Raw genomic sequence first — 14,559 nt, 5'->3', positions numbered from 1 at the left:
AGATTTTAAAAGGTGAACTTGAGTTGGAAATTAATGAAATACTTTTAACTATCTTTGCTAAAAAAAGTTCAAAGCTTAGAAAATATGGACTGAGATCGTCTGGGATTATCTCAGTACAATAGTACCAGAATAGAATTCGAAAGTGCATTTTTTGCTGCTAATCAAATACTATATGTACCAAAATTAGATCCATTTTAAACGATCATGCTATTGATTGCTAATGTTTCTTAAGAGCTCACTTTATTTGGACAGGTAGTGTGGATGCTTAAACATAACTAAACTTTGCAGTAACAATATGTATTTTTTTGTTTTTAGAATAACTGTATTTTTAATGATTTTTTTCAGAATTACTGCAATAAAAGTTTATTTAAAACATGAATTCAAGTAATTGCAGTACTTGTTTTTTTCCTTATTTTATTGCACCTAACTGTCATCAAAATTTATTGAGAAAAATGTTTGTTTTTGGAATACTGGTATCCCGGTTTCATAAATTAAAAATACCGAAATACCGGTATTAAGATTTTGACTGGTATTGTAAGCCCTAGATGGAAGTAATTACTGACAGTATGCTACTGCAACAAGATCTAGAAAAATTAGGCAGACGAGCTGAAAAATGACATTTGAAGTTTAACACTGACAAATGAAAAGTACTGCATATGGGCAGTAATCTCAGACTAATGTACCAACTGTATAGTACTACATTCAGGGTAATGGACAATGAAAAGAACCTGGGGATAATTGTGCAGTCTTCTGCACTGCTCAGAAGTTCTCTGAGCAGTGCAGACAGGCTGCCAGGATAGCTCATGGGGTTTTGTCAATGATATACAGGAATTTTGATAATAGGGAAAAGGAAGTGATTATCCTTTTGTATAGGGCATTGGTCAGGCCATACCTTGAGTACTGCGTACAGGTCTGGAGGCCTCATTTTAGGACGGATGTAGAGTTGCTTGAGTACAGAGAAGGGAAAGATTGGTGAGGGAACGAAGGGGTCCTCTTACCAAGAAAGGCTTAAGTTCTGTAAATTGCAGCTTCTGGAGACTAGCCACCTCTGAGGTGATCTGAATGAGGTGCTATAAGGTCTTGAATGGTTTTAGCGAGCTCAATGCTGATAGGATTCTTTGTCTTGCTCAGAATACACACTGAGGGAGGCAAAAATTCAAATTGAGGAAAGGCAGTTGTAGAATAGATGTGCAGAAATTTGCCTTTAGCCAGTGGGTGGTTGATTGCTGGAACAAACTCCATCTGTTGTTGTGGAAGTTGAGAGCGTAAGTAAATTCAAGGAAAACTGGAGAAATTTTTGGAGCAAATGAATGGGAGAAATGGGAAGTTTTTATTTTTATTTTGGCTGATGCTTTATAAGCTTGCTTTCTTGCATTATTTTCCACTGCAAATACTAAAAATGATCAGCACTGTGGAAGTTAACAGGTTAAATAAATTCTAAGATTCAGGTTAAGCAACAAGGTAATGTAGGCAGTAAGAATTTAAATGAAGTTTAAGAAAAGTTTAAAGTAGGCTCAATAAATAAGTAAATTAATTAAATAAAATAAAAACACTGTTTACCTGGGCAACTTCTTCTTCAGATGGTGGCTTATATTTGCCTGAAGCAACAAAATTTAAAGTCCACAACTTCCACTTCAACCCTTTCCATTTTTTCATGGGAATAGACTCCTTTGTGAAAAATAAAAGCATTCAAAAATTTTAAAAGAAATAATTAATTACAAAAAAAATTATAGAAGTTTGCTGTATAAAAGAAAATGAAGAACATAGAATTACCAAAAACTACGGAACAGTTTAGCAATTTTAACCCCAGGGGCTCACGTCTAGTGAGTATGGGCTTGGCACACCCAGGGTCCTGAGTTGGATATCATCATTCTTCTCTTTCTTGGTGATTTCATTCTACTTCTCTCTCTCTCTCCCTCTCAGGGTAACTTCAGAAATTTTTTTGGCTGGCATAAGCCTCACGCTTCCTTGCACCATACGGCTAATATTAATAATAATATTGGCCACAGAAGACAGAAGCTTTTGCTGTCCCAGCTAACAAAAGGTGGGGGGGGAGAGAACACATACCAATTCAGCAAGTCTTTGAATTCTCCTAAGCAATCAGCTTCAACCAACCATAGAGGAAATTTATTATAACAAATAACAATTCACTAGCTAAAGGAAAACTTTGTACAATTCAGTCTATAATTATTTACCTCTAGCATTGACATACCCTTGGTAATAGCTAATACTCTGGTAGCAATTAGTTTCTATATCTTTGAACAATCTTTTATGAAAATGGAAGGTTTGACAAGGTAATACAAAACATTATTTTTTTAAAGCTGCATCATCTCCTAAGATGTGAAATAGATTTACTTTAATGTAAATTAGAAAGACTGCAGGGTCGACATCTCTTTATAATTTACTTTAGTTGGAAATAAAATGTGCCTTACTGTGAGTATTTGAAGAATCACTTCTTGTCTGTCCTGTCTGAAGCTCTAGAGCAGAAGTTCTTGTTTAATCTGGAAAAGTTTATTATTTATTACAGCTGTCCACTGTTTTCTGTTTGTTGACTTTATAATTGGTACAGAACATAGACATCAGCTGGTTTGGTGTTGAGAGGATGTGTAGCAGCCTTATGTGTTCTCTGATTGCTTGAGATGCCAGCATATCTGTATACTTGCTACCACTCGTGTATGTTCTTCCCATTCTCTTTTCAGCTCAGACGAAGAAGTTGTACGGTTTTTAAGGCATAAGTGCTTCAAAACACGGTCCTGTTTTGGCATAGAGACTTGTTTGCGTCCGGTTCCTTTTTTCCTATCAGCAAAACCATTATTCTCGAGTTTGGAAAGAAATCTACTCACTGTTGACTGATTACAAGACACTCTATAAGCAATATGACGAGAAGAACATCCTTCCTCACGAAAAGCAACAATAGCACTCTTTCTTCGTAGCGTCAAGTGCACATAACATGCCATCCTGACACAAGCAAGGAATGACTGCAATTCTTACAGAGCCTGCTTATATAGCTGAAAGTAACAGCTGATGCAATATTATGTCATCATCTACACATGTCAATCTTATCTGATGCAATCTGTAAGAAATATTGCCATATACTTAGGTTATTCAGACCACAATTATAATTTTAAGGGATGATGCACTTTCTTTGAACACCAGTGTGTGTATATATATAAAAAGTGGATAATAGAAGGCTTTTTATCAGAAAGACAGTATTGATTGTTTGATATTAAGCATTCTATTTTATTTATTGTAACTTGAAGTTGTCTTTTGGTAGCGTTCATAATGTATCAATGACAGGAGATGGTGAAAGGTACCTATATGTAATTGTTTGAATACAGGTACATTTTTGTAGTATTTGGAATATCTTGCATCATGGTGTTTATTCTGGTTGCTGAGAGTGTGGCACTAAGTACTGATCCTTCTTCCCAAGTACAAGTCTGAAAAAGGACATTTCCATATGGGACTAGAAATGCTCTCTCTCTCGGAAACTCTGGATTATAAGTGACAGATGATTTCTCAGAATAAAAGTATGCTCCACACTAACCATGATTGATGTTCATCCCTAACGAAAGGGATGAACATCAATCATGTTCATTACCTTACAAACCTTACAAATGTTGATTTTGGCTTTGATCTTAGCATTAAGTGGGTATCTGTTTGATTGAAAACCACACTGATTTTGATGTATCCAATTTAAGAATCCACATGAACTTGCTTAAGTATAATTTTTTCTGGGCTTTTCCTTAAACAACTGGAAAGAAAAATATGCTGATAGTTATGAAAATATGACTGACCTTTCCCTGCTTTCTGAACAGATAGGGGATCAAGGAAGAAGACAGAGCTGTTTCATTTACCTCATGTTTGTAATATGAGGTAATATATTCCATGTGACTCAGAGCACTGTTGGATGTTTTATTCATGATGAAGAGGAAAAGAGAAGCTGGTGCTCAAATTTATTTTATGCCTTCCTGTTGTTGCTTTGATTTGTTGAAGAAATGAATCGTATTAAGTTGGTGCAGAGATCTGGGATAGAAGTTTTAGCTAAGACATTTATCCTACTGTGGTTGGAGATCCCATTCAAATTCAAATTAAAAATTAGACAGTAAGTTGGAGGGCAATTTTCATTAAGGTGCTGATCAATCTGCTGATGTCTAAGTTATTTTCTTCCGGATAAATTTGGTGTCCATCTCTTTCATGATGGTATAGGCAAGTTTTATCCAAAAGTCTTTTTATGACTTACATCTAAATTTTTGAGCTTCTTAACTTATGAAGCTGGTGGTAGGATTTCTACAAAACAAGTTCAAAGCTTTGTTTTGTTTTTGCATTTTAGCATTATTTCACCAATTTTTAGTATTATATTAAGGAGGACTGGTATAGCAGTGAGGGCTGCAGTAATATCTGATTTGAAAAATATTTTGTAACATCATAAATGGAATGAAATCAGATAATCTGATTTAATTCCACTGATAATGCTACAGAATGCTGATTCAGTGAAAGAGATAAAAATTACCCCTGTAGTAGTTCCTTTTGGTGTATCCTCAAAAAGAGAATGCTGTCTTAACTTCTTGTTGTGTGGTGATTGTATGGTGCCTATTACTCCATTGTTTTTGGGCATTTTTGTGATTTAGTACTCTTGTCAAAATACTTGTGCAATGCGTATTTTTAGTGTATTTTTTAGATGTCAACTTATAACAAAGAGAGAAATTTTCTTATGGCTGTGATTTTTTTTATAATAAATTGGATTAACACATATTTTGCTTGAGAAAAGATTCTTACTAATAAAACATATTTAACCCCAAGGACTTGCCTCTGGTGAGTATGGGCTTGGCACACCAAGGGTATCATCATTCTTCTCTTTCTTGATGATTCCCTTCTACTTCTCTCTCTCTCTCAGGGTGACTCAGAAATTTTTTTTGGCTGGTGTAGCATAAGCCTCAGGCTTTCTTGCACCATATGGCTAATAACAATAATAATAATAACTAGGGGGCTTCATCCCCTGTTTGCTTTGCTCGTCCACGCTTTTCTATGTAAAATGTAGTGGTATACAGATTAAGTCAAATCTTTTCTATGTAAAAGACACACCTGTCGAAATGCACAGGTTGATATCTAATCAGGAAATGACCTATGTAATTATTTACTTGTGCATTTGTAGTGCGTGGCATTCTGAAGGTTGAATAAATATCACGGTAAACTTCAGAACGGTGTACACCCTCCAACACGGCAGCAAGTAAAACAGTGGGAAAGCAGTGACATGTTATCACCCCCATATTTCGACATCAACAAGCAGACAGTAAAAAAGCAGTGATTGGCAGACGCCGCTGCTTTTCCTGCCCACCGTCCTCCCAGGCTGATATTCCTAGGATGTTTTTCCCCACATCTGCTGCTGTTTTTAAATCAAAAACTCGTTTTCCCATTTAAAAACAGCAGAATGGAGGGATAAACACCATACCTAATCTGCGCCGCGCCTCCTCGATGACACAAAACAATCAGAAAAGGGAGGTGCCTTCACCTGTCAATTACCGCCGCCTTCCTTGTTTTCATCAAAGTACTTCCCAGTGTATACAATACTGGAACTTTAGCTAATATCACCATGTAATTATTTATCTGCATTTACATAGTCACTTAGGAAAAGGCCTTTTACTTTGGGTCCCATAATGCATGAGGAATATTGTTGCATCCAAAAAAGTAGGACTAAAATATTTAACTGAAACGTTTTCAAACTTTTTTTTTTTTTTTTTTTTTTATGAAAACCCCAAACACAAGAGGGATTAGAACCCATAGCACTTAGTTCTCATAGTACTGTGCTTGGGTTGGAGGTTGAAAAGACAAAAGAAGATATCTGTTAACATTAGATTGAACTTCTGTAGACTGTAATTTTCAGGAAATACGTATGAAGGAAGGTTGTTCCAGAAAACGGCAGTTGAATGTTTAAACAAGGAAGTTGAAAAGTTGGTTCTGTGAGTTTGAAGTTGGACAGTAAACGTATGTAGGCTGGTGGCGGCATGTGTTCGGACTGTTTTGAAAGAGAGAGCAGGAATTATAGAACCCAATTCTTCAGTAAAAAGTACTGAAGTATGGCTGCCCGTCTTGAAAATATATATTTTATAACTGATTTGGCATTGATGATTGATATTTTAAACTAAATTTCTCTTCTTTCAGATGCACTGCAAGCAAGAAATATAGACATAATAAAGGCTGAAAACCTCTTGATAAGATCTATTAAAACATTTCAAATGCTTGGAAAGGAAAAGGGTATATACGAAAAAAAGGTTGATGAATTAATTACTTCAGAAACCTTCAAAAATATAAAATTTGTAGAAAATCATCGATTTGTTGGGCTTCCTCGGGAAAGACTTTTAGAAAACATCGTAACGAATTTGAAAAAAAGACTAATGGATTGTGAACATTTAAAAGCAAGTTGTAGCCAATTTCAAGATAGGAAAAAATTACGTCTCAATTTTTTGGAGCCAGGTTACTGGAATATTGAAGAAGTACTAGTTCCATGGAAAGCAGCTGAAGAACAATTGCTCATACTTAATGACATTTTTAATTACCAAATTGATATTAATGATTACCGAGATTTCGTGGAAAACGTTTTAAAAAATTCCCAGAATTATGCAATTCCTGAAAGTGTTCAAAGAGTTAAAAATATTGTCAGAAAAATTGCTGTAAGTTCAGAAGCGGAAAGGGGTTTTTCAAAGATGAACATAATGTTCAGAGAAGAGAAGTCGCCTAACTGTTTCTAATATATCAAACACAATGACTATTAGTCTAATCGGCCTACCTCTAAAGGAATGGGATCCTACTCCTCCAGTGAAAAGATGGTTAAGGATAAATCATTCAGCCGATGATGCTCGGATAAAAGCGAAGAAAATTGCAAGTAACGACGCCAATCAAGAACAATATGGAAATATCTTAAATAACAGTTTTATTGTTTTTGTCAGGTATTATTTAATATTTTTTCATTAATATTTTAAAACTCTTTCTTATAACATAATCTAGTTTTGTGGACCTCTTTTAATGTTCTTATTTAAGTATTAACTGCATGAAATAATAAACTACCTTTCGGTATATAGTTTTTTTATACTTAGAATGGTCATTAGGGCAGCGAACTGGTTGTTAAATTATTTGAATCCCATCACTGGGTCAGGCCACACCTTGAGTACTGTATACAGGTCTGGAGGCCTCATTTTAAGAAGGATGTAGAGCTGTTGGAACAAGTAGAAGAGCAACAAGATTAGTGAATGGAACAAAGGATTGCTCTTACAAAGAAAGGCTTAATTTTGCAAATTACAGTGTCTGAAGACTAGGCACCTGTGAGGTGATCTGATTGAGGTGTATAAGGCCTTGATTGGTTGCAGCATGCTCAATGCGGATGGGATTCTTCCTCTTGCTCAAAATAATTGCCTAAGAGGGCATAAATTCAAATTAAGGAAAGACGGTTGTAGGATAGATGTGCGGAAGTTTGCCTTTAGCCAGTGGGTGGTTGATTGGTGGAACAAACTTCCATCTGTTGTTGTAGAAGTTGATAGCTTAAATAGATTCAAGGCAGAACTTGACAAACAGTTGGAGTGAGTGGATGGGTGAAATAAGTGTTTTTTTTTTGGCTTATGCTATATAAGTTTGCTTTCTTGCATCATGTGCCTTTGCTAATGCTAATGTTATCCCAACGATCTCACATTAACAAAAACGAAAGTTGACAACACAAAAGTAATATTTTTAGACCTTAAAATAAAAATTCAGGAGAATAACCAAGTAGAAACAGGAGTATATGATAACAGAGAAAACTATAACTTCGAAATAATACACTTAAGCAATTAGAGCTCCAAAATACCAATCAAGATACAGAGAAATATAATTACTTCACAAGCAAAGCAATAAGGTGGTCCTTGAGGTTGTCACAGACATTCTCTCAGATATGCCAGACAAGCTGTACTTGCTACCTGGGAGTCTAAAACGCTGATGGAACTGATATTCGGGTGACACTCAAGTCAAGTGGACCCAATTTCGGCGAAGTCCGGACGGTCTGTGACAACCAAATCCTCTGCTTGCACCTTCACGATGGTGGGACTGTTAGTAATCCTGGGTATAACCTCCATGCACAAGCACATGGTGGGTGACCACCCAGGTGTGAACCAACGTAAGCATGGGTCGAGGTGTGGCGCCCACACCACATGGAGGAATGCCGCCCCTCTATGTTACCAGGCAGTACTAGGTGGTAGATGACTCTCATCAACCGGTGAAATACCACCACTTTGCTTATTGGAGGCTTGAAGTGGTGGAACCCATGTTTAGTCTCTAGAGCTAAGTTCCGGTCAACCCTTCCCTATCTCTTCCATCATGCAGTATGATTGATGACTCTTGAGGTTATGATGAACGTTGTGGCGAGATCCAATATTCCTTACATTTCGAGGGTACAGCTCTAAAACGGTTTTCGCAGTCGCAGGCCGGCCGCTAGTTAGTACACCGGACCGAACCTATTGGTAACTCTCTAGGAGGCTTCCGGATCAGATAGTGTATAATCTTGCTACCTCTACTCTGCCAGATAGTGACTGGAGGGAGTCCGAGTAGTGTGTATGCGGGGAGCATTGTCGAGGCCACGTTATGTCAAGGATCTGGGTATATTCTTCCCACATGTATGCCATATCCAAAAATTTCATTACTTCATACAGCATGTCCCACCCACTTTTTCTAACTATTGAATACACCATGAATTGTCAAACTAATAGAACAAGCTTATCTGCGAAAAGATCTAAACCTCCCAAGGATTTCCTAATTCATTTCACAAATATACGTGGTCTCAATTCTAATCTCAACGATGTCCATTTCCACTTGCAGTCTGCCAAACCCCATGTACTTTTTCTGACAGAATCTCAGTTATCGGTTGATTCAACTACTGTTCATCTCAGATGCCCAAATTATTCGCTGTATGATTCCTTTCGCCTCAAAGGTGGTACTTGTGCATATGTCCGTTCTGATATTCCCTGTCAGAGACTTGGCAATTTGGAATCTCCTCTCTTTGATCTTCTCTGGCTTAAAATCTCTCTACCTCATTGTGTCAAATTCATCTGTTGTCTCTACCGTTCTCCCAACTCCACTAATCACTTGGAGCTCTTTGACTTCCTCTCGTTGCAACTTGACTTTCTCCAGTCCAACTTTCCTAACAGTGAGGTAATTTTCCTTGGTGATTTTAATGTTCACATCTCCAGCTGGCTTCGGTTTTCTAGTCACACCGACCCAGCAGGTCGAGATGCTGAGGCTTTTGCAATTACTAATGACCTAGCACAGATTGTTCATTTACCTACAAGAATACCGGACAATCCGAATCATACAGCCAATACGCTTGATCTTTTTCTCACAAACAACCCTTCTAAGTACACGGTCGAAGTGAGAGGTCCTTTAGGCACTTCAGATCACAACTTGGTGATTGCCTCTTCTCCAATGGAACCTTTATCTCATGGCTATTCCCAACCTCGTGTTGTTTGGCATTACAAGAATGCAAAATGGGATGACCTGCGAGACTTCTTTTCTTCTTTTCCTTGGTCAGATTACTGTTTCAAAACTCCTGATGTCAACGTTTGCTCAGATCGTGTCAGTGAAATTATTCTTGCAGGAATGGAATCCTTTATCCCACACTCCACTTTAAAATCTCGTCCTTTATCTAAACCTTGGTTTTCCAATAAATGTGCTAAGGCTGTTCAAGAGAAGAATGTTGCATATCGTAATTGGCTTGTTTCTAATTCTTCAGTTTCATTTTCTGCCTACACCAAAGCTCGCAACAATTGTAAAGCAGTTATTAATCAGTCCAAACTAGAGTTTGAACAGGCTAAGAGTAGAAAACTTGCTTCTTGCCCTAATGGTAGCCGAGCATTCTGGTCTCTTGCCAAAGCTATTGGTCGCAACTTTTGCCCATCTCTGCTTCCACCTCTGTCCAAACCAGATGGTTCTGTTGTCACTTCAGCCAAGGATAAAGCTGACCTGCTAGCATCCCATTTTTCTTCCAGCTCATGTATTAATGAACTTGGTAAAACACCTCCCACCATTCCCAACACGGTCCATTCAATGCCTCCTGTGGTCTTCCGTCAAAAGGATATCAGAAGGATTTTGATGAATCTTGATGCTAAGAAAGCTCCAGGTCCTGATGGTATTTCTCCACTTGTTCTCAAAATCTGTGCTCCTGAACTTACTCCTATTCTTTGCCGCCTTTTTTCACTTTCTTATTCCAAAGGTGTTTTTCCTTCTGCTTGGAAATTTGCTCATATCCAGCCAGTTCCTAAAAAGGGTGACAAATCCCCCCCATCCAATTATCGTCCCATTGCAATTACTTCTACTCTTTCTAAAGTAATGGAGAAATCAATTAACCGCCAACTCTTAAACTACCTAGAAACCTTCCGTCTGATCAACGATCGCCAGTATGGATTCCGTCGGTGTCGATCCACTGGTGATATTCTGGCTTATGTTACCCATTTATGGACTACTTCAATGGAAAGGTTCGGTGAAACACAAGCAGTTGCTCTTGACATCTCAAAGGCTTTCGATCGTGTTTGGCATAAAGGTCTTCTAAACAAGCTTCCATCTTATGGTTTGCCAACTGTTTTTAGTAATTGGTTATCCAGTTTTCTCTCTGATCGCTCACTGAGGGTGATGGTAGATGGCTCTCTGTCTTCTAACTTCTCCACTAATGCCGGTGTCCCCCAAGGTTCAGTTCTTTCCCCCACTCTTTTCCTCTCGTATATCAATGACCTTCTTCCATTGACTGGAAATCCTATCCATAGTTTTGCCGATGATAGCACATTGCATTCAACTTTCCATTTTGAGAAAACTTGCCCTGCTCAATCAGCTTCAACTTCTCGAAAATCTGCTACCAATTCCTTAAATGCCGATCTTCAGATAATTCTCCAGTGGGGCAAAGACAACTTAGTTGATTTCAACCCTTCTAAAACTCAGTCTTGTCTTATATCTCGCAAAAAGGATTCTTCTGCTCCTATGCTTATCTTTAGTGACACTCCAATTTCTAGGCAAAAGGATATATCTCTTTTGGGGATTACCCTGACTTCTAATCTCTCTTGGCACAAGCACATTACAAATATTGCTTTCTCTGCATCTAAAAAACTTGGTTTTCTCTTTTGCTCTCAGCGTTACTTTTCTTCCAAACAGCTGCTCACTCTGTATAAATCGCAAATCCGCCCTGCCATGGAATATTGTTCCCACATTTGGGGTGGTGCCCCCAAAACCTCTCTCAGGCTTCTTGATTCCATTCAGAAGAGGGCAGTTAGGTTAATTAATGATTCATCTCTAACGGAGTCTCTCCACTCGCTTTCTCATAGACGTACTGTTTCTGCTGCATGCCTCTTCTACAGATATTTCCATGGGCACTGTTCTTCCGAATTGGCTTCTATAATTCCCGCTCTCTCTTTCAAAACAGTCCGAACACGTGCCGCCACCAGCCAACATCCATTTACTGTCCAACTTCAAACCCACAGAACCAACTTTTCATCTTCCTCATTTATTCATTCAACTGCCGTTTTCTGGAACAACCTTCCTTCATACGTATTTCCTGAAAATTACAATCTACAGAAGTTCAAGTCCAATGTCAACAAATATCTTCTTTCGTCTTCTCAACCTCCAACCCAAGCACGGTACTAAGTACTATAGGTTCTAATACCTCTCGTGTTTGGGGTTCACATAAAAAAAAAAAAAAAAAAATAAGAATAATAAGAATATGCAATAATAATAAAACAGATCTGAAGCACATGAGAAATTAAAAGATAAACTCATTAAGAACAGAATTATCGACAGATTTATCACAAATTATTTAAATAATGTAATACATAATGAAATAATAAAAGATGAGGTCTGTAAAGATTCATAACTAAACTACAAACATCAAGACAGGACCATTATGTATAATTTTGTAAATATAATATTTCAGACTTCATAGGCTGGTCTAAACCCTGTAGCGTGTAAAGAGAACATCCTCCAGGGAGGGCAGCTTTATGAAGCCTTTATGCTAGTCTAGTTTAGCTTAATTAGTTTAATTTAATGTAGTTAGGCATATGATGGATAAAGAATTAGTTAATATGAGGGGATACCAAAAAGTTCATACCCTGACCTAGATAAAACATCACTAGGAAGATGGTGTTTTTAATATAAGTTGTCTACATATTCAATAACTAATACGTGAAATTTAATTCGTGTAGGTAATTGAACACCACAGGAGGAGCCAGGAATCTGAGGAAGGATGCTATGGTTGACAAAGTGGAGTATTGAGCAGTGATCAAGTTCCTACATTTGCAGGGCAAGAAAGATGAGGAAATTGACAAAGAAATGAAAGCTGTGTATGGGCAGAATTGTCCATCTTATGACAGTGTAAAAAAAAGTGGAAACAGGAATTCCAGTGCAGTTGTACAAGTGTCTTTGATGAGCCAAGAGAAGGAAGACCATCAACATCCACAGACAGTTGCAAAGGTTGAGCAGCTGGTGCTGAGTGACAGACATGTGACAATTCATTTCATCGCAAATGCAGTGGGAATTAGTTACAGACCTTAGACATCTGCACATGTCTAAGGTCTCTGCACGATGGGTTCCAAGATTGCTGACGCTTTCGCAGAAGCAATGTTGAATGCAATGTTCTCATTAACCGTTGGATTTGTGTGCAGCTTCAAACTACTGCATCATCCAACCTATTCTCCCGACCTAGCATAATCAGGCTTCTTGTTTAGAGATATGAAGACACCATTGCATGGACACCACTTTGATTCGTCTCAGGAAGCCATCAATGAAGTGGAATTGTGGTTTCAAGCAAGAAGTGCGGATTGCTATGATCAAGGCATTAAACAACTGATCCATAGATGGGAGAAATGTGTTACTATACCTGGAGGGCACACAGAAAAGGATTAAAGTTACTGTGAAGTTTCACCTTTCTATGGCTATTATTTCTAGGTAAGGATACGAACTTTTTGATACCCCTTGTACATGTATACATTCAATGCATATATAATATTAGACTTTTATCTTCATATTTTATTTAATTTTATTTTAGTTTATTGTTTTCTATTTTTATTTTTTTTATTTTCCTTTTTCTTGTGCATTACTGCACGTTTCCCAAATTACATCAGGTTAGTCCTGGTCCATAAGAGGTCACCACTTAAGCCCACGACAGAAAGGGGCAATCTCGAAATTTTACACAACAAAGTAAATCAATCATTTTTTTTTTGTTTTAGCCGGCAATGAACGCCATGGTAAGTCTTTTCTGTGGCTCTTGCTTTTATTTTAACATATTTCACCATTTCACATATTTTAATTAATAAACTATTAATTGTTAAATAATACTGTTAATTAGCTTTTAATTTACAATCCCTACAATATAAAATTGTAGATAAATCAAGTTTTTTTTTTTTTTTTCTCCAATTAAAGTAAAGGTAACATAACACAGATACCACAGTTACCTGTACATATTTAAATAAACCCATAAAAACTCATTTCGGTTAAATAATTTTTTGGCTACAACACTAGTGTATATGTGCAGGAAACTACTGAAACGTTATAGGCTGTATATTTGGACTATTTCAGCATATTTTACTGAAATAGTGAAATGGTGTGGCATCCTGAAGAGATACCATTTCACATATATCAGCCAGTTACCCACAAGTTTAAGTTTAAAATTATAACAGTATAAGTTTAAGAACATACAGTAATGTTAAGTGGAATTTTAATTGTAATTATAAGTTTTTTTTTTTTTTTTTTTTTTTTTTTTTGCATATAGATATATATTATTTTTATTAAAACTAAAGGCGGACCCAGAACATAAGTTCAAATCCACCTAACAACTCTCAATTGAGTATTTTACATCTTTCATAAAATAAATAAATAAATACAACATTGTAAAAACATAAAATATATAAATTAAGAAAATCCAAAAAAAACAAAAAACAAAAACAACAACGATGCATAAAATTTACACTAACAACTCATCCATAACATCAAAAACAGACTTAAACTCTAATATTGTCCAGGTCTTCTTGGTGAAACAAATCTTATTGTCCAATTTTATCTTCAGACTTGATTGATTTGGGGCAGAACTGGGTTCGCCCCCAGAATAAGCCTCTACCTTCGAGCAAAAACTTCTTTTGCAAAGGCCTGGAGTGCTGCAAGATTACTTGCTGTTCGGTTTAGCTGTTCCACTGCAGTTGAGGAGAATCCCTGGATATTATTCAGAAACAAAGCTCTGACTCTGAAAGTCTAAATTGAAACAATTTCTCATTGAGGGCACCATGTCCTGTGACTAGATAGGAGATTTCCATCGTGAGAGTAAACCATTTCGTAACAGATTTTGCCATTGCAAAGGTAAAATCCAGTATGAAGTTTTTCGTGACTAGTCCCTTGTTGGTTGTGTCCCATCACGTCTGCCATGAACTAGCTCATTATAGCAGCGCAGCTTCACTCTTTTCACATCCGTGTCTAAATTAAGTCAGATGCCTAGAATTGCTGCAGGAATCCTCCTCCTCTGTATTCTGTAGCATAGTCCCCTATAAATTATAAAGAGGTCCGGTGGAAGAA

The 14,559-nt window shown here is 37.1% G+C and overlaps 1 protein-coding gene across 5 annotated transcripts in view; it reads right to left on the bottom strand.

The window, feature by feature from the left end:
* LOC150080216 (histone-lysine N-methyltransferase 2C-like) overlaps positions 1-14,559 on the bottom strand; it is a 1,301,638-nt gene that overhangs the window by 237,147 nt on the left and 1,049,932 nt on the right. For all 5 annotated transcript variants that reach the window (XM_090381514.1, XM_090381519.1, XM_090381517.1 and 2 more), the window contains one exon: positions 1,561-1,668. In XM_090381514.1, the coding sequence (XP_090237640.1) occupies positions 1,561-1,668 (108 nt within the window). The remainder of the gene's footprint in view (positions 1-1,560; positions 1,669-14,559) is intronic.

This window comes from Mastigoproctus giganteus, chromosome 9 (assembly GCF_048544385.1).
Source record: "Mastigoproctus giganteus isolate SK-2022 chromosome 9, ASM4854438v1, whole genome shotgun sequence".
Lineage (NCBI taxonomy): Eukaryota > Metazoa > Arthropoda > Arachnida > Uropygi > Thelyphonidae > Mastigoproctus > Mastigoproctus giganteus.
Note: the sequence above shows the minus strand (reverse complement) of the source record. Positions and strands in the feature narration are given on the sequence as shown.